Consider the following 21,360-nt stretch of genomic DNA (forward strand, 5'->3'; position numbering starts at 1 on the left):
TGTCTAAACCACTTGCGTGCCTGGTTCCTACAGAGTCCAGAAGAAGGCATCAAATCCCCTGGAGCTAGAATTACAAAGGTCATGTGGGTGCTGCGAATCACACTCAGGTCCTGGAAAAGAGCAGCCAGTGTTCTTAACCACTGACAATCGCTCCAGATCCTCCTTAAAAAAAAAATCTGAAAAAAGTATTTACTTCCACATTTCTTTGTTACATTATATATATAATATATATATATATATATAATATATATAATCCAAGAAATATGTGGTGTTTGTATATAGTCACTATAAAATCCTACCTTATCTATGGTAGATAAATGAATTTTGCATCATCATGCTGGATAAGTAAATAGTATATTATGGAAGACTTACCACATTCTCATATTCTGCTGAGAGCAGAGGTCTTTGCCCTCAAGCTAGTTTTTCTTTTGTTTTGTTTTGTTTTGTTTTTGTGGTGGGGGAAGGGAGCTGAACAGAATGTTTACAAACAAAGAAATACACTATATAATTGATAAGTGATCCCAGGGAATAATTATGTCTTATTCCTTTTAATGGTAAGAGAAAGTGGAATGTTGAAAGTTTTTCTTTTGTTTTGCTTTTTCCCTAGAGAGTCTGTTTGAAATTAGAGCATTAGGAAGGCAATCTGCACCTATTCTCTATGGCCTACATCAGGTTGATGTTCATTATCCTGGAGAAGAAAGCAGGAACCCGCTGCGCCTGACTGCAGTGCAGACCATACGCTGCTCTAGTTAGCTGCCTGGGTGGTCTTGTCTTGGTCAACTGAACTCCACTGGCCTGAGGTGCAGAACAGAGAAAGAGTCCTCAGGGGTCAGCTTTAGGAAAGGGTCACAATACTTAGCCTACATGGAGATGGTTCCCACTCACTGACTGGCTTTCTTAGCCTTTTCCTCCTTGTTGAAAAAGCAGTGCTCTGGTTCTGTGTGCCTATAACGCCAGCACTCCCGAGGCAGGGGCCAGAGGACTGTATCAGGTTTCTGGCTAGCAAGGGCTGCACTGTGAGACCCTTTCTCACACATAAAAAACAAAAACTTTGTAGCTCATTGAAATATATTTAATATAACTATGGAATTCTATATGAAAAGGACGTTAAGCCTGTAATATAAAGGTAGAAAAATAAAACCCAAAAGCAAATCAATTATTCGACAAAATCTTTAAGCACATCCCTTTCACTTGCTGGGCGTATTGGGTAGGCTTCATGGCCTTTCACCACAGAGCATCAGATACGTTTTATTTGGAGAGAGGCTTGGGGAAATCTACATTTCTAACTACATCTCAAAGGGTGCTGAGGCTGCAGGACTGAGCACCGCTGCACTGAGACTGGCTGTTAAGCAGCCAGCTGAGTGGTCAAGGGGGACCCGAAGCCACTCATCCTAGAAAATGGACTCAGTGATTTTAGTAGGAACATTTCCTAAGTAAGTACTGACTGGACCTGTAAAAATCAGCAGTCACTGCGTGCAGGCCATAGGCACCCAGTGAAGCCATTTGCCGTTGTTTTTGCTGCATGCCCACCCTCTGCTTACTACCTAGAATCTTTCCTTCTGGAATAATTGCTGCTGAGACATTCAGATCATTCAAGCTAGGCCACTGTACTTGAACTGGTTTGCAGTAGTCTTCTTCAGTGCCTTACTAATTTATTAATACCATTATTACTGCCTATAATTTAAAAAATCTTGTTAGGATAAAATTCATTCTGCTTTTCAAGACTAAAGTGAGATTCTGGTTGGTCAAGCGTAATACTCAGGAGACTAGGCAGTGCCTGCTCAATCCAGACAGTAACTGATAGGTGAAGATGACTATTTAACAGCAGAAATGAACCGCAGTTGTGGGAAATAGTGTCACCAATAAAAAAAAAGTCAGAGAACTTAAGTGCACCGGGAATATTCAGAAGTGGACTGTCTCCGTGCTTGGGTCCTGACCCAAGAGAATTTAGAGATGAGCGTTAAAATAACACAGTTCTCATCGTTAATGTTGATATCAACCCTTACCCTGGGTCAATTTCCTTTCAGGATGGCTGGACACCAATTCACGCAGCTGTGGACACTGGTAACGTGGATAGCCTTAAGCTCCTGATGTACCACAGAGTGCCAGCTGGTGGACACTCTCTGAGGGCTGAGGAGCCCAAGTCAAGCTGGTTCACCTTGAATGGAGGAGAGAGCCCTACAGGTACATCCAAACCTGTGGTTCCTGCAGACCTCATTAACCACGCTGACAAAGAAGGCTGGACTGCTGCCCATATCGCGGCTTCCAAAGGCTTCAAGGTATGTCTGCTAGCAGCCCGCCCATCACGCACTTGTAAATTTGATGAGCATCATAGCTGCCTGTTATTGATCTGGTGTGTTTAGACTGAGTAATTAGAAATGGAGTAATACCATTGCAGAAAATGATGAGCTGCTGGTACAAATTGACATTGCTTTCTCTCTAGAAGATACGGTCAAGGACATAAGATTTTCTTTAAAAAAAAAATCTTTTTTTTGTTGTTGTTGTTGTTGGAGTCTTTCAATAAGACATGCAAGAGTAATTTCCTATACTTTATTTCATCTGTGTTAGAAAGGAAAGATGAGTATTAATGTAAAAATTTATGGCCACTTACTAGTTAAAATACTGATGTCTAGAGGGAGCCTCAGAATGGAAGGTCTTTTCTCGTGCTCTTTCTATTAGTGACAGTAGCCTTTACCAATAATACTGGTAAGCTATCAGGAAGCTCCTGAGCTCAGGCCACTGTGCATGCTAATGCTGGCAGAGACAATTTGTTCTTACTCTTAGACCAGTGGCAAGTGCCCAAGTTACACGTGTAGCATGAGGAGACAGAGCACTAGGTGGTGGGCAGGCATCAGATCCATGCCTCAGCTCGTGTTGTGGGAAAACAGAGGGCATGCTTTAAATAACAGGGTTTTAGGGAAATTCACTACAGATATGGTTAATTCTAAATGGGGTAGAAATTACTTGGAGTCCTGTAGACCACTGGAGAGAATATTCAGGTGAAAGAAGAAGACAGACTAGAGACGTAGAAGTAGCAGGGAGGTAGCTAGCTAGCAGCTCCACCTGTGATAAGGAGAGCTGAAATAGGATGAGTGGGAGGGGTCTCGTTCCTGGTGCGGGAGCCTTTAGTAACTTGCAATAAGGAGACTGACACGAAGTTACCAGTGAATATACAGCTAGTGGGAGGTTTTAGTAAGGTAGCAGTGTCCGTCCGTCCTCCCCGCCCCCTCCCCTGCTTAAAGTAGTTAATTTAGCAGTGCTATTTAGACCATTTAGGATTTTAAATAAATTGATGGCAGAGAGAAGAGACTAAGTGGTGGAGGATGGTGACAACAGAGTTAACAGTGAGGATCATTATAGATAGCAATGTTCAAGGTTGGGGCTGAGCATGGTTTGTGCTTTTCCCATGAGCATATGGAACTGAGCTTTGATAAACAGCACCTACAATAAGAGCTGAGCTTGACAGCATGCTCTTGTGACTCCAGTACTGAGGGTGTGAAAACAGACAGATCCCAAGGGCTTTTGGATTAGTCAGTCCAGCTGAAACAAGAATCACGCTCAGAGAGAGACTCTGCCTCACAGTGAAGGGTGGGGAGCCACAGAAGACACCAAAGTCAATCTCTGGCCTTCACAGGCACACAGGCAGAGGCAAGAATGTACGCACACGTATGCACAGACACACAAACATAGACACACATACACACGAATAAATAAACATCCAGGGGTGGAACACAGAATACATGGGAAAGATGTGGGTGGAAGGATAGGATTTTTTTTTTTCAGAGCAAAGACAAAGCATTGTTCAGTGAGATAGAAGGTGGTTTGGGTTCCTCTTGAGTTAAACATTAGGTTCACTCATTCCACACGGAAGTCTGTGTGGAACTGTCAGGTCTACTACGGGCACCATGCACTTCACCGTGTGATTTTTAAACAGAGAGAGAAGAGGCGCGGTTTGTGCAGTGCCTGTTAGCTTTCGTTTTGCCTCATTTTACTTTCCTACGAAGGAAAGAAAAATTCTAAGACCTGATATGTGTGCAACATTTTGATGCAATGCAATAGTATATGATATAAATGTTTTTAGGAGACAAAAGCGGGAAGTGTAAGTCATTTTAGTTTGAAAAAGAAGGTACTCAGAGTCTGGCAGTCTTGGTGAAAAAAGGTAGCTATTTGCTCACATGACAACCATCTCCTACAATGAATGAATGAATGAATGAATGAATGAATGAGTGAATGAATGAGTGACATCTCTGTGAGAAGTGGCTAGGAGTGGGTTATGACTGCACTTGGGCTGCAGGCACAGAGCAGAGGGATAGCGGAGCATCTCTGCCAGCCCTACCTCCTCCCGTGTGGAGCTAGCCTTCAGTGAAGCATGGTGTGGCTGCATGGCCAGTTCAATGTGGACTCTTCTTAGTCCCTGAGCTGTGATGATCAAACATGGCATTTCCATTGATTCCGCAGACCCTGACAGATAGCAGTGGGTGTTCTTTCACTGTGTGTAACAGGAGAACGACCTCGTTCTCTCAGAATACGACTCTTCAGTATCCTCTTATTTTTAAACGCATGAGATCAATTTTTGATGTGACATTTTAAGGAATGATTGACAGTGCACGCTGCTAAGCTTTTTAAATAATAGATTTTTTTTTTTAGGCTCTGGAGTGGCATTTAATCTTCCATTTTGACCTCTTTATTTTATGATTAGGACATCTAAGCCCAAGAGGGTTTAATAGATAGCAGTTGGGAATGAAGCCCAGATTTCCTGATTTCATTACTCTTTTTCACTCCACATCCTTCCTTTCTAGCCAAAAGCATTGTAAAATATATCTGTATCACTTGTCTAAAACAATGTTTCCATTCTGGCCAAGATAGCTTTCCCAGAGTGTCCATTTATAATAAATCGCTGAGGCCGGTTTTCCGAAACAGTAAATCACAACTATCAGCGTGTGGTGGACTGGTTCTACTATAACCACAACAGGCCCTTGAAAATAATCTCAGTGGGTCACGTGTGTCTTTCTGGCCTCTGCAGAGTAGGTAGTGTGCGCAAGAAACTCAGACCCAGAAACATACATGCCATGCATCCTCTCCCTTACACAGCCTAGGGTTTTATTGTTATAGGCATGTGAGCGTAGGCATAGGTTACTCAACTGGAAACAAACTCTATAAGGCAGGTTCAAAAGTCAGATGTGAGGACACACATTTGGGACTTGTTACTGCAGAAGTCACAGCTGCAGCTGTGAACTCACAGAGCAGGTAGGCCTATGAATGAGTCCGGAGGTGGATAGAAGGACCCGGAGGAGACAGGAGTTCCACAGGAAGACCAACAGAGCCAACAAATCTGGGCCCAGAGAGCCAGTGGAGACTGATGCACCAAACAAGGACCATGCCTGGAGAGGACAAAGTCCCATCCCTCCCCTCCCCCCCCCACCACTCACACACACACTCAGATGTAGCCTATATGCAACTCAGTCTCCATATTGGCCCCCTATTAAGGGAAGCAGGGGCTGTCCCTGCTATGGGCTCTGTTGCCTGCACTTTGGTTGCTTCACCCTGGTAAGGATGCCACAGGAGAAGAGGATACAGGCAGTCCTGAGGAGACTTTTGACAGGCTGGAGTCAGTTGGTAGGAAGGAAGGGATCCCATTTAGGAGGACTAGGGGGAGGGGAGTCGGGGAAAGAGGGAGGGAGGAACCTGGAGGAAATGAGGGACTGGGCTACAGTTAAGATGTAAAGCAAATACATTTAAAAAAAAAAAAGAGCCAATGGAGCCTGGGAATGAATAGTGGGAAGCCAGCAGGGAAGCAAACACAAGCAGGAAAGACCAGATGAGTATACTGGGTAGTTTTATCAGCATGACAGGGATTAGAGTCACCTGGGAAGAGGGAACCTTGAAAGAGAAACTGCTTCTATCAGATCAGCCTGTGAACCTGTGGAATATGTGTAGGGTGTTACCTACCCATATGATTGATGTGGGAGGGAGGGCCCACCCCCCCACTGCGACCTACTCCCCCCCACTGCGACCTACTCCTTCCCCTCACCTCCATCCCCTGCCAAGTGGCCCTGGCTTTTATAAGAAAGCTAACTCAGTAAGCTATGGACAGTAAGTAGCTTCTGTCCATAGCTTCTGCTTCAGGCCCTCGTCTGGCGTTCCTTCCCTGACTTCCTTCCGTAAGAGATTGTAACTTATTAGCCGAAATAAACCCTTTCTACCCCAAGTTGCTTTAAAATTTTTTATTATAATTTATTCAGATTACATCCCGACTGATATAGCCTCACTTGTATCTTCGGGTGCCCCCTCCCTCCCTCTCCTATCCTGTTCCCCTCCCCTAGACCTCTGACAGAAGGGGGCCTCTGCCCCACCATGTTTTATCACATCAACAGAAAAGCAGACTAGAATAAGAGGAAGGAAGGAGGTTAAGAAATGGAGAAATTGGGAAGGGTAGTGAAGATCAATAAAGCAAAGCATCTATGAAAACGCCATAATGAAACTGCTCAGACTTCACCTGAGAATTATGGGATTTCAGAGCTTGAATGGACAGGGCTCACTCACTCTTTCTGGCTCCTGTGCATTTATATACGAAGCAGGAAAGTAGTGGAAAATGGTTAAATCAGTTTCTCAAAAATGGCTTATGGAGAATTCAGTTCCCACACCAGAGCTTGCTTCTTTGTAGTCCTGGTTGGTTTTCCTGTGATTAAGTTTGGTCAGATAGCCACTACTGTCTAACAACAGGAGATTGGTCACCTTTCAAGCTGGCTTCGACTGCTCCTGAGAGAAGGCTGAGCCAGGCATAAGGCCCTTTTAGTTTCCCCTGCTTCCTGGAAATAGATAGAAAGTACTTCTGAGTGGGACTCTGCCCTCTCTTCTGTTGGAAGACCTCTGAGAAATGACTGTCCTGCCAAAGAAATAAAGACATTGGAGTTAAGCTCCTCTGTCACTGAGAAACACTTAAGTTCCCAGGCAAATCTTGTTATTCATTTACCTTTTTAAAAAATTTATCCCTTATATTTTCTTTATTGGTTTGTGTGAGATATGGAGGTCTCTACAATCCATATTGGCCTAGAACTCTCTGTGTAGCCCAGACTAGCCATAAACTCACAGTCATCTTCCGGTCATAGCCTCCCATATAATGGGGCAGGAGCCACCATGGCCAGTTTTGCAGAGCAGTTTCTGTTGGGAGATCTTGTGAGCTCAAGTGCTCATGAAGGCCAGGGCCTTCCGATCCACCCAGCGCTGGAGTTCCTGGCTGCTTTGAGCTGCCCAACTGGGGTGCAGGGGTCTGAATTCTGATCATCCACAAGAGCAATAAGAGATCTTTAATACTGAGCCAGACCTCTAGCTCTTTGATCTCTATTTTTTTTTAATCTTCTTTTCCCTTTAAGTTTTAGTGGAAAAAAATTAATGCCATACCACACATAAATAAAGGGGAGGCTTTTCTTAAAAACTCATCTAGAATATTAGGAGTTAAACGAATGCTTGGCTATTTGGGGCACCAGTGATTGACTGGCAGAAACATAATGGGGCCACAAATATTACCCAGCTCAACAGCTCAACCAAAAATGGACCTGCTGTGCCTTCCACTTGCAGCTGTCACCTATCTGGCTTCAGACTCCTTTTCCCCTGTCACTCTGTACTTTCTTCACTGACATCCATGAATACAGTTTTTCAGGATTCCAAAATCTTGACTTTATGTCTACTGAGTATTCTCTGACACTGTCCAGGAAGCTTATTCTGAGTTCTCAGGGCATCTCTGTACCTAAGGAACCCAACGCTTTGTTTCCCCAGTGTGGTCTTGTTTATTCTTGTTCCAATGGAACTATTCATTGCAGGCTATTACTCCTCAACAGTCTCAGCTTAGAGAGGTCCATGCCAGCCCTATCGATGACCATGTTTGCTTTTGTTTCACCAAAGTTTCAACATGGTTGCAACTCTGCCTGCTCATCTCCTCATTTTCCTGAGACCAAAGCTTCTGTGTTTACTGGTCCATTTCCCTTATGCCATGCAAAAGATCAACACAATTCTAGGTCTTATTTCTTAGTAGATCAATTTGATTGTTTGCTCCATGCATCCCATCCTTATGACGTCACTTCTGCACTTTGGATGCATTCTGTGCTCTGTTGCAGGCTCCACCATGTTGATGTAACCATGGGTGGGACCTATCTAACAGCTATACATGGTGATGTAATTTACGTACTTCATATCCTTATATGGCTCTGTCACCCGTACGATATAATGGTTAAGCCCCTTCTCACTGGCCTCTGACAAGTACATGCACTTCTGTCACTTCTCCTTGTGTGTGCTGTGTATAACCCACATGAATGACTGACCTCTCTCTGGCTTTCCTCCATATCCTCATAGTATCAAATGGCTTCTGCACCTTTCCTGACCCTGCTTGCCTAAAAAAATATCTTGGTTGATGTCTCAGGATCAAGAGTGGGGTGTATCTTACTGTAATTGTCGGCACACTCCTCTCTCCTCTTCTTCCTCTTCTATAAGCATTTCTTTTCCATCTTTATGTATTCTGTTCCTAGCAGAGACTATGGCTCAGAAATACTTTCTTGAAGCAATGGGTGAACGGACAAGCACAGTTGTTTGTTTGTTTAATTTTGTTTTTTAAATAGCTGGTTTGCTTGCTTCCTCACTCTCTTCTTTTGCAGCATATTTTTCACATGCAACCATCAGCTTTTAAATGGGAGCTGATAATAGCATTTTCCTTTTTGTACACAGCCCATATCTACCCAAGATCACCCACGCTGCCTAGCACGCAGCTCTCCAGGTGCCCTCTGACAATTCTCTTCTGACCAATGCACACCTACATCTACCTGCTTGTTTATGTTAGTGTGTCTATCTTAATAGCTTCTGCTCCCCACCCCAACCCCAGTAAAGCAGTGGGTACACCCATAGCCAAAGGCTGTTCTCAGCACTTAGCTGGCATGATGCAAACTTTTCTTTTTGTTTGTCTCTTTAGCTTTCTCCCTCTGACCAATCATAAGTTCTGTCTCTTTGCCTTGAACTTGATTTTATCTCTCCCACTTTGAACTTCAAATTTGTACTTTATCTCCTTGGCAGTGGTACCTTGTTTCTGACCTCCCCCTACAGGTCTGTACAGGTGCCTTCCTACCGTCTCTCACCATCTCTTCTGGTTTTTCTCTGTGATAATGAATCTCCCCATTTTGCTCTGGGCTCATGGTCAGAAATGAAGATGACATTCTGACAACGGGGGTGAGAGTGAAAATGAAGCCTGAGACGAGGCTGTCAGTCTCTCTGAGAGCCGATGTATCTCCATAGGACTTTAATTCAAACTCATCCATCTGGACAGCTGGGTAGGGCATGCTTGCCTGTGCAGGCCAGCTTCCAGAAACTGTTATCACAGCGTGGTTCCTCCTCATTCAAGTGCCCTTCATGTAGAATCCAGGAAGAAGGAAAGGTAGTTTTCTTTTTTTATTTGTTTTTTTTTTTGTCTTCCTATTTTTCTGTAAAGTAAGAATCCCCTGCTGCCACATCTGTAGCTCCCTTGCTGTGGTTTAAATAAATGTTTTCCAAAGGTGGTAGAAGCCTTTGTGACGTTTTAAGAGTCTTCTAGTCATATAGGACCATTATTTTGAAGGGGATATTGGGAACTTGACTTTTCCTGTTTCTTTTGCTTCCCCAACATAAGATTCTTAGCTTTGTTCTCCCTTACGTCCCCGCCACCCAACTACAAGCCAACAGCGACACAAGCAACTGACCAAGAATGAGAAACTCCATGTAACTGAGTTCAAACAACCTTTTATCTTTTTAAGAGATTGTGTTAGGTGTTTGTTACCTAGCTATATAATATACAGGCCCTTTTCTTCTTCATATTTCCCCATAGGTAACTTAAAAGAAATCTTTGTCTATATGTGCATTGTGTGTGAGTGCGGCTACATGTATGCCATGCAACTGTGTAGCCATTAAAGGGCAATTTCAAGTATTCATTCTACTGTTCTGTCTCTGCTTCCCTTCTTGCTATAGGCATGCTGGGATGCATACCACCATATCCAGCTGTAAGTGGTGGGGCTATCAACTTAGGCCTTTACCCTTGCTAGGCAACTGCGTTACTGCTGAGTTATCTCCCAGCCCCATATCAAACTCTTTATAACTCTTTTCGCTTCTCCATGAGACATGGAACCCATACCTTACTTATCCTCAGAACCCATAACCTTGACATAGTGCTCAGTGTAGTACTTTATATAAGTGTGTTTTGATAGTTAAATTAACATCATGTCTGGTGCACACCACATTACAATATTTCAGTCATTGGTACACAACATACATGATGCACCCATAAGATTATAATCCCTAGTGACATTCAGCCATATCAGTATGTAGAAGTGTAGTCTCTCACAACATATCCCTGTAAGGCATGACTCATGACTACTTTTGCACTGTCAGAAACTGCCTGAACATTAGCATGCGTTCAGGTGTTGTGTCGTGGCTGCAGTTGTTGTGAGGGGCCAGCTGAGTCAAAGCCTTCATCTCGTTTTTTTCCCCATGAGAATTAGGCCTATGGCAGTGTTTGGATGCCATCATCCTCATGGACACATCTGTCCTGCCTCCTTCAAAAAAAAGGCAGCACTTACTGTTTTGTCCAACTGCCCTACGTGCACGTAGTAACTACTAGAAGCAATTCGCTTTGAAGTCAGGGATCAAGGAATCCTAATTTGAGAGACTTGCAAATCTGTGTTGTACCTTTCTATCATTTAAAAAATAATTGAAAGTGACACCACTAAATTATCTTTAGACTAATATTTGCTGTGTGTACTGATAACTTATCAGCTACCTAAGTACTGGGAACATTTTCTAACTGTCAATGACTATGTTGATTATGATAAATTATTGCTGCTAATAAGCACTGGGAGCGTAGTTCATGCTAGTATCAAAAATCTCTATGCAGCTTTTGTTTCAGTCACATGACAGTCCTATGAGAGACATTATTTGAAACTCAGATAAGTAAATTGAAGCCAGAATGTTACATGCCTTGTGTGTAAATAGGATCATATCCATGGGCGTGATTCGAATCTAGGCTTGAAAGGGCCCTCTATGTAACTTCTTCCTTCAGAACGGCAAGGCTTCTGGTCACGTGGCATTTTAAGTGATAGTTCCAACTTCCTTTGTTTTTCTTCCTGCTTCCTAGAAACCCTCTGCATTTGTGAACTTAGTTATTGTAATCTAAAGTAAGTTTTGGGGGCAAGGTGTAGCAGCTGGAACTCACACCTGGGCCTCCTGGGAATGCACATTGGTACAGCCACTGTGGGGAGTGCTGTGAGTGTGTCCTAACCCAGCACAGAGGCGCGGCCTGCGCAGAGAAGTCCTGTGCTATATGCCAGTGCGTATACCTGCATCTGTGCGCCACAGGACAGGCCCTGGAAAGGCCATAGCTGAACCCAGTTATGCATCAACAGAGAATGAAGGAACAATTTGAGGCATGTTTATATTCAGGGATACCACACGGGAATACTTCTTTAAGTCTAATTCAATTATGCATGGTAATACATGGATGAATATTAGAAGTTCTATTGAATAAAAGAAGCTAAATGTAGGTGTACCTGCAGTATATTTCCGTTTATGCGGAGTTCACATATAAGCCGGAGCCATCACTAATATTAAAAATCAGAAAATAGTTCTGAGGTGGGGGTCAAAGGTCAAATAGGAGCATGGAGCAGGCAACATGCTCCTCTTAAATTAGACATACACTATGGACATGCCTCCACGATAAATGGCAGTGTGCTTTTCATGGGGATATTGTACTGCAAGTGGACTATTTTATAGGAAGGGAAAGGTTTTTGGTTTTGTTTTTTGTTTTGTTTTTTTTTTTTTTTTACAAAACAAAAAGTCAGTTCTACACAAGGAGTGGAGAAGGCTTTGCAGAATGTCTGGTTGGCCATGCTGCAGAGTGCCTGAATGCATGCCGGCTGCCTGACAGTCTGTAACCACGTGGCGGGGAGGAGAGTCACTTGCTGGCATATGCGAAGCCCTGAGTTCCATCCATCCTTAGTAAAGCAAAAGGAAGAGAAAGAAGGAAAGATTTCATAGGTAACTCAAATATGCAGGTACATCGAAATGAGTCCATGTGTGTGTGTACACCATGACACATTGTGGAGGTTAGAGACAGCTTTTGCGAGCTGGTTCTCTTCTCCCATCATGTGAGGATCTAATGTATGTCATCAGGATTGGCAATTGATACCTGAATTGGCTGAGCCATTATCACTTTCAGTTTTTGCTTTGCTTGTTGTTTGTCTGTTGTTCCTTTCTCTCTTGCTGTCTCTCTCTATCCCTCCCTCCTTATCCCCGCCCCCCCAACACACCTTTTGCATAACTGGGGATGGTTTACCTTGATAGTTAAGGGTAAGACCAAGTCAAGCATATGTATCCCAGGTCTCAAACTCTTAGCTGTCCTGCCTTCACCTCCAAACGATGGGTATTATAGGGATGTGCCACCATGTCCACCTCCGACTATGAATTCTTCATCACCTCGCTTGCCACAGACACTGGCTTTCTCCCTCGGGTTTATTGATTTGGACATGGATGTAATAGTGCTCTTGTCTTTACAGAACTGCCTAGAAATCTTGTGTAGGCATGGAGGGCTAGAGCCGGAAAAGAGAGACAAGTGCAATCGGACTGTGCACGATGTTGCCACTGACGACTGCAAGCATTTGCTGGAGAATCTGAGTGAGTGATGTTCCGGCCTGTTCATCCCGCCACACCACTGGGGCCTCCAGAGCACTGGGAGCGATATCAGTGCAGCTCTGATGGACTCACCCTCTTAACTTATTTTGAGCCTTAATTATTGCATAACACTTTTGAGTATGTCATCAGTTTTTCCCCCAAGCAAAATTAGTTTGCAGAGGTCTTTGCCGTACAAACAGTGCTAGCTCTTTCTTAGATTTTTTAACTGACTAAGCTGAGAGAACAAGCTAAGTTGTTGCCCACCCCGACCACCCTCCCTTCGCTGACTCTTTGGAGACTGTAGACTGCCAGGTGAGGAATCCCAGCTGTGCACTCTGCATCAGCTGATCTTAAGAGTCTGGCAAGCAGGTTGCCTCCCAGCACTTGGTTACCTACCAGTCTTTGCAGATAATTGATGATCTCATGGGGCCCCTCCGGCTCTGCAAGTACATGGTCCTCAGTGTATTTTATGAAAAGTTCCCTTGTAGGCTTGTGAATATGGAATGCCAGATCATAGAAAATATTATATCGATTATCTCTCAATCTAGCTGTTAAGGCAGTTGTTACAGTAGTTATTACTCTTTAGTATAAGCATAACCTTAACATCCAAAATAATGTTTTAACCTCTAATTTTACACTCAGATACAGATCTATCTTTCTCTTCTTGGCCTCTGTTTCCTCGCTTGCTTCCTCTTTATCCCTCCCTCCTTCCCTTCCTTTCTTTTCTTTTCTTTTTTCCTCCCCTCCAAACAGAGCTTCTCTATGTAACATCTCCTTACATGAAACTAAATATGTATACCAGACTGCCTTCAAATTCACAGTGATCCTCCTGCCTCAGCCTCCAGAATACTGAGAACCAGCACAGCTATGTTAGACATGCATCACAGATCCATTGCCTGCTCCCTAACCCCACCCCCAGCTTCATGTACCTTGGTTTTAATAACCTTCCGGGTCCAGTTTGTGCTGCCCATGTATGCATGGGCACTCGGCACTCACTGGACTATGTTTGACCTACCAGAGACCAACATTGTACTTAAAGTAAACTGGGTTTTCCCCCTGAAGCAACCATGAACTACTCAAAGCTCCTCACCTAGGAGTGGGTGCCCATTAGCCCCTCTTGTATAGATGGTGGAATGTTGACTGGTGTGGTCCTGTTCAGGTCTCATCTAGGCTACCGCAGTTATTGTGAATTCATGAATGAGCAGGCGTCTCATGTCCAAGAGACAGTTTGCCTTGGTTCTCCTTGGCCTCTGGCTCCTATAACTTTCCTGCTCTCTGACCAGGAGTGAGTTTTGCATTTATTGCTTCTGCATAAAGAAAATTCTCCAGTGTGGCCTGAGATATGCCCTAATTTGTGGTATAGTTATTAAAATTTTCAAGGTCAGTGTTATGCTGTGTCCATTTAGCAAAATAGTAGGTTTACTTCTGGAAACTGAGTTTTCTAAAGGTTCTTGGTCAGACTTACAGCCCAGCCATTTGTTTCTTCCTGCAGAGTGGGCTTTTGATCCAATCAGAAAGTGATTTGATATCCAGAACATGCATTGCCTCTACTGCACCCACTGAGCCTATCTTCCTAGTTTGGTTGTTGTTGTAGCTGGCAGATTTGGGAAGAAAGTCTACATGAGGAATTATCTAGATCCAGCTGGCCTGTGGGGGGTTGTCTTGATTGTTAATTGATATAAGATGACACAGGCCACTGTGGGCAGCAATATTCCCTAAGCAGAAGGTCATGATCAATATAAGAAAGGGAAAAAATTTAACTATAGTAAGGAAGAAAGCAAGCAATGACCCATGATTTTTTTTCCACTCTTTACTGTGGATATGAATCTGCATTTCTGCCATGACTTCCTCAAAATGAAGGAGCGTGACATGAAATTGTAAGCCAGAAGCCCCCTTCCTCCCCTAGGCTGCTTCTTGTCAGGATATTTGTCACAGAACCGAAATGAAACTAGATCCTCGACGCAACTGACCGTTGGAAAATAAGATCATAAGGACTCATTACAGATGGAGAATAAGAGATACGATGTGAATTTTAGCTTTCACCAACTACTTTGTTGAAACTATGTTGTACAAAGTCATGTACAGAATTAGGAATATCTGTTAACATATAAATGGTGGGTCATATCTTGGACTGTACCACACTGGGCCATGAGAATCGCATAGGTTCCAAAGATACAGAATGTTAAGTCAGCAGAACTTCATGATAGACAAAATGTAAAGTGGAAAAGAGGAAACTGATGGGAGCCTAGCCAAGCACCTGACAGGGTGGAGTTACCACCATTAATTACAGCAAAGGCTGTCACGGGTGAAGCTGACCTGGCTAATAAAGGTCAGGAATTGCTTGAATATGTCAATTTGAGATCTGTGTCAAGTCAGCAGGAACTCTAGGGCACAGTATGAACTGGACATATAGCTGTGACAGCAGTCTGTCAGATACATTTAAAGCACATAAAGTCACAGGACTGAGATGAGGTGAAGGCTCTGGGGGGGATGACAGTAAACACAGAAGACAGTTCGGAAGCAGTCCATCATTAAATGGTCTTGAGAAAGCAGAGGGGTCTGCGGAGGAAGGATACTAAAGGGAGGAGGGCAGAGAGAGGTGTGGAAGGCCCAGCATCCTCTGTCAGGAACAGAGGACAGGCATGGCAGCTGCTGGTGGTAAGATAACACAACTGACAATTGGAAAATAAAATAATAGTAAGTTAGTGGAAAAGCCATTTTAAAAAGGGAAAATCACACACTTGCTTTTTATTTTAATCATTATATTAAAATTAAATTTCACTTGTTTTTTTTAAATGTGATTTGTAACTTATTATTTGAGGCTTTCACACAGGTCTATAATATATTTTGTTTATATTCACTGTCACTCCCAACTCATACTGGGTAAACTCTTCTGTCCCCCTCTCAACTTCAGTTTCTTTCCTTCTTTGTTTCTTTGTCTTTCCTTCCTTCTTTCTTTCTTTCTTTCTTTCTTTCTTTCTTTCTTTCTTTCTTAATAATACACCAAATACAGTTAGTACTGGCCATTTAGGCATAGGTAGGTGTTAGGTCGATCACTGGAAGCATTTTATTTTAGTACTAAAGCATACTACATAACTCTTTCACTCTGTGAGAAAGTCTTTAGTAAAGATTCTGCTTATTGAAATGTGTAGATTCTTGGCAAAACAAAGTACAGCTTTGCTCCGTCCTCTGTGACTTTAGTCTTGAGCATCTGAACGTGAGACGTAAACCCAAGGCAATAGCTGTGTAGAAACTGTTATGTTTTTACAATTTATATAATTGAATTGTTTTATTTATGCTTCATTGGGTTAACATTTTTCAGCAATTTCATTGAATATCTCTAAAGTTTTCAACTTTGTTTTTGTAATAGGAATATTTATATTCAATAGTATATTAAAATTCATTAATTATGTGATGAGATCATGAGACATGGAAGGTTTAGGAACAAACACAAGTGATTTTTAATAACGGAGCCCATGGGAACGGAAGAGCATGGGTGCCACATACATGCAGTTGGATTCATGCAGACTGGAAATGTCACTGGAAACCTCTGCTGTTAGAGCTGAGCAGTAGAACCCTGGCCTACTGCGCACTAAGCCCCCGGAGCCAGAATGTCCTATGACAGCGCTGAGCACCTAGCAAACACCCACTAGTATTTATCATGGGGCACCATGTTGAACTCACTACATTCCTTACAAATAAAAACTAATTACTCTCCATGATGGTTCTCTGTATATGTGGAAGACACCAAGGGAGAGCAAGTCTAGGGCCACTGACCAAGTTCACACAGGGAGGAGAAAGCTGCTTCTGGGGCTCAGACTCAGGTCTGTCCGACTCTCAGGGGCCTAAGCCTACTGACCTTTGGGACTGCACCCCAACTTGTTCTTGACATGATCTGTAAAGAGAGCAACAATATAAAGAGCTCAAGATCAAAGGAAGACTTTGGGTTCACAACTTTTCTGACTTTTTTTTAATAGCCTGAGAATCTTGCTGAAGGGAAAAGAGTCAATGAAGTAGAAAGGCTGAGATACAAGGAATGATAAATGTTCACTCTGGATGCTCCCAAACAGACTGTGGGGAGACTGGGAAAGCAGTATTTGCTACAGTACAAGAAGACTTAGTTTAATGTTGGATAAGATAGCTGTCCTTTCATTTATTTTTAAAATCTCCACATCTCCTGATTTTATTTAATAGCTTTGCTTTTTTTTTTTCTATCAAGGCTGTTTCTAAACGTCCATCTCTTTGTTCTTCCAACAGATGCTCTTAAAATACCCTTAAGGATTTCCGTGGGTGAAATTCAACCAAGCAACGACGGCTTTGACGACTTTGAATGTGAACACACAATATGCGCTTTAAATATCCGCAAACAGACATCATGGGAGGATTTTTCAAAAGCAGTGAGTCAAGCTCTGACAAATCATTTCCAAGCCGTCTCTTCTGATGGATGGTGGAGTCTGGAAGATGGGACATTCAATAACACGACTGACTCCTGCATCGGTCTCGGCACCAGCAGTATACAATCCATCACGCTAGGTATAAGCAGCCTTGAAGTGAAGACAAAGTTAAACGTCTGGGTTTATTTATGTTCATAAGCTTTGTAGCCTGATAGCTCACTGATAAAATGCATTCAAGGTTTGCTGGTGGCAGCCACCAGTACTGAAAACCTCAAGCCTTCACAACGAAGCCATTACATAATGTAGCCTGTTAATATAAAAACGTTTTTATTGCCTCAAGTAATGTTAGAGTAAGTAGCTTGAAAGCCTTTGACGAGGCATTGTTGTTACACTTGTACTCCATAAAAACACAAGAAACTGACTACACTACAGATGCTTGCCTACATACAGCTTCTGAACACAGCTCCAGATTTGCTCTCAGGCTCTGCCAGGTGTGTTGTGCTATGACAACAGTCTACCCCCAGGACAGGAGTCCAGTGCAGTCTAGAATGGAAGGAAACCCTTTAATAAGGATACATTCGAAGCTTCCACATGGGATAGGCCAGGGTGGTAACTGCTTATTTCTATTTGGCAGACATTACAAAGAACTTCAAAAGATGAGATCCATTTTCTGGTGTCCCTGGCTGGTTTATTTTTCTTCTTAGATCTAAATGAACATCTATGAGAAATCTTCTTTTCAAGGTCTGTGCTTGATGCTTTATAAAAAGTATACAGCAAAGCCACATTGGATCGCTAACTAGGTATTAGAGGACTCGCCCAAAGGTCCATGCCTATTGAGCTAAACAGCCAGGATTCAAATCACAGGCTTTCCGAGAGAGAAGCATACTTGTACAAAAGTCCTACAATACCATGTTTAAAAAGAATGGTTAAAATGAAGAAAGACAAGTCTTTATTGTTGCTTTTATGCATCAGCTTATATAGAAGATGTTTTTGAAGCTTTCTCACTCATTCACTTTAAAATATATTCCTACTAGCTTTAGAGTAACTTACTTATGACAGATTTGGAATAATAGTTAAAATATTATTATGGAACTATCTTTATATACTTTAAAAATTGCAGTAAGATAATAAGACATGAGTGAGTCTCAGGAACACATTTTGCCCACCTAGCACAATATTGCTCAGAGCATGGCTCTGTGCTGATGTCTGATACATTAAGACAAGACAGAAGTGTCCTGAAGGAGGTGGCCCTGCAGGCACCTGCTGTTGTCGAGCTAATCTGGGAATTGGTGACAGTGCTGGATATTTCCAACAGCCAATGAATGTGCTTCTGTGAACAGTGGATGCCAGATGGTTGGTCCCTGCTTATTACAGAACTGTAGCATGCACAAGTAGAGTTTCAGTTCTAAAAGTCATTGAGTTTTGTGATTAGATAGCTTAGCTTAGTGCTTTCCATAGCCAGTTGATGCTATTTTTAACATTCATAAGTGAATTTTCTGTGTCACCATAAAGGGAACTTCAGGTCAACATATAGGCAGAGGGCGAGGGGTTAGTACAAGTTCTGAGGTTGTCCTGAAACAGGTCAACTGAAATACTTGGTCTGAGATCCTGAAACAACAGCAAAACATTTTGCAAATTTTGCTGAAAAGTGACCCAGAGACCAGGTGGTGAAGGATCAGATCTTTCTCAAAGTGCTGGGATGTCATGAAGCAGGCGGGAGGCTAAGGATATAAGATCTTTGAGAACTTAATCTTGGAAATATGTGGATATATTTTTTTGTTCTTTAGATACTTCCATAATTATCATTTTTTAAAGTCTAAATAGTGAACACCTTTCCATTTGACCTGGAGGAAAACTGCCCTTGGGGAGTCAGTTGCCCTTTGGATGAACCCTGGCCTCAGAAGCTCTGGCTCGTTAGCAGCTCGCAGAGGAGAATGTGTTCACCATGATGAAGGCATCACTTGGGCTCTCCTTAATGTTCTATTTCCCTCTTTCCAACCAGGAAGTGTGCCATGGTCATCTGGTCAGAGCTTCTCCCAGTCCCCGTGGGACTTCATGAAGAAGAAGAAGGTGGAACAGGTCACCGTGCTTTTGTCAGGTAATGATTGATTTTGCGAAGCACTGTAGTTCCTAAGGAGCATGGGCCTTGCCACTGGCTCTCATTGGGACAGTCCCTACACCTCAGTGATTCTGTCCCTTTGCTTCCATCAGTGCTTGTGTGGCTCCTCCAATGAGGTGGTTAGACGCTTCCTGAAACATCTGACTGATAGGAAGGGATGACTTAGAAGTCATGTTTCTGTCACCCTTGGTCATATCTGCCCTGCTCACAGGTTGCTGCTGCTCTTATTATGTCCCTCATCAGAAACAACCTGAAGGCAAACTGGCCTGCTGCTGGGAGTGGCAGACTGTGTTAAAAGAGAAATGGTTGCTGTCACTGTCAAGCAGGCCGTGTGCCTGGTATGATCATTACAGTGGTGCACATTAATTTGACGAAGTATCTACTATTTTCAGGCTGTGTTTTTATTTATGACATAAGTATAATCCCCCTCAATGACCATAGCAGTCCAGTAAGTTATCACTCTGCTCACTTCTAATTTATATACAAAACCGAGTCTCTGGTTGATTTACTAGTATGTGGTATATTTACTGTTTCTTAGCCCTGCATTATAATAGGCTGCCGATTTCCTCATGTGCCTCCCATACTTAGGAATAGACTTTCAGAAAAATTGAGTATCCACTCTAGAAAACTTATTTCAGTTCAAGCGGTGTGTTGAGAGAGAGGCAGAACACAGGCTGGGGGCAGAGCTTGTCTGTGCTAACTGTGGCTAACCAATGGGGAAGCACGGAGCCCAAGAGCCCGCAGGCACAGCTCCCCAGTGGCAGCTGGACTCTGGAGGTCCTGGCTGTAACTGCTATAAAGGTCAGTGGACCTCCTTCAGGGAGACATGATGGACTGTGGAACTTTCAGGTTCCCAAGGGCACTGGCTGTTTAGTAATCAGCACACAAGTGTTAAAGTCACTCTGATGTTTCTTGGCCAAATGTCAGCTCCTGTAAGTCCATGAGTATCCTGTTTATTTCATGGTAGCTTGCACGGTGTCGTGATCATCTGTACTGAACAAGGAAAGGCCAATTGTCCTTCTCTGCGTGTGTTTCTCATAGGTCCCCAGGAAGGCTGCCTGAGCAGTGTGACTTACACATCCATGATTCCACTTCAGATGCTGCAGAACTACCTCAGGCTGGTATGTTAATGGCACTGCTGTCACCACTACGGCAACAGCACTGCTGTCACCACTATGGCAGCATCCATCAGGTGACCCATCTTGTGAATAAGACTGGGAGCCCACCCGTCCTGTGTCCTGGATTACGGTGTTGTTTTCCCAGCATCCCCCTCCCTAGCAGACTGTCCATCATTGGCGTGGATTCTTGTCACCCTATGATCCAGATGCCCATTTGTTTGACCCTGAGAGATTACCTGTGATTACTAAAGTGCTTTAACTTGGGTAGGAACATATTACCTGTCCCTGAACAAGGATGTGCCACCAAATCATAGACATAGAAAAGAGTAGTAGTGTATACTAAGATGCCTATTATAAGCCATTTTTGTCCATTAATTAATTAATTTATTCACTTTACATCCTGATCGCAGCCCCAACTCCTCTACTTCCAGTCCCTCTCTCCTGCCTTGTGTACCAAACCACCCTGGCACATTAACTTGCTGCAAGACTAGGTGTGTCAGCTACCACTGAGTCCAGACAAGGTGGCCCAGTTAGGGGAAGGGGATCCAAAGGCAGGCATCAGAGTCAAAGAGGGCCCTCTTTCAGTTCTTGGGGGGCCCACATGAAAACCAAGCTGGGCATCTGCTGCATGTGTGTAGGGGGCCTAGACCAGCCCATGCATGCTCTTTGGTTGGTGGTTCAGTCTCTGTGAGCCCCCATGGACCTAGGTTAGTTGACTCTGTAGATCGTCTTGTGAAGTCCTTGATGCCTTCTGATCCCTTAATCATTCATTTCCCCAACTCATCCATAGGGCTCCCCGAGTTCTGTCTAATGTTTGGCTGTGGGTCTCTGCATCTGTTTCCATCAGCTGCTGGGTGAAGCCTCTCTGAGTAGTTATGCTAGGCTCCTGTCTACAAGCACAGCAGAGCAACATTAATAGTGTCAGGGATTGGTTCCCTCCCATGGGATGGGTCTCAAGTAGGGCGAGTCTCTGGTTGGCCATTCCCTCAGTCTTTGCTCCATCTATGATTTAAAGTTGAGTAAATAAGTTCATATCAGGTGGAATATTGAT

General features: G+C 43.3%; 1 protein-coding gene across 3 annotated transcripts in view; it reads left to right on the plus strand.

Annotated features, from left to right (window-relative positions):
- CTTNBP2 (cortactin binding protein 2) overlaps nucleotides 1-21,360 on the plus strand; it is a 151,098-nt gene that overhangs the window by 86,354 nt on the left and 43,384 nt on the right. For all 3 annotated transcript variants that reach the window (XM_084786311.1, XM_084786312.1, XM_084786313.1), the window contains 5 exons: nucleotides 2,028-2,279; nucleotides 12,564-12,681; nucleotides 16,936-17,211; nucleotides 19,075-19,170; nucleotides 20,233-20,312. In XM_084786311.1, coding sequence (XP_084642437.1) covers nucleotides 2,028-2,279; nucleotides 12,564-12,681; nucleotides 16,936-17,211; nucleotides 19,075-19,170; nucleotides 20,233-20,312 — 822 coding nt within the window. The remainder of the gene's footprint in view (nucleotides 1-2,027; nucleotides 2,280-12,563; nucleotides 12,682-16,935; nucleotides 17,212-19,074; nucleotides 19,171-20,232; nucleotides 20,313-21,360) is intronic.

Source organism: Acomys minous (assembly GCF_964271855.1).
Source record: "Acomys minous genome assembly, chromosome: 6".
Taxonomy (NCBI): Eukaryota; Metazoa; Chordata; class Mammalia; order Rodentia; family Muridae; genus Acomys; species Acomys minous.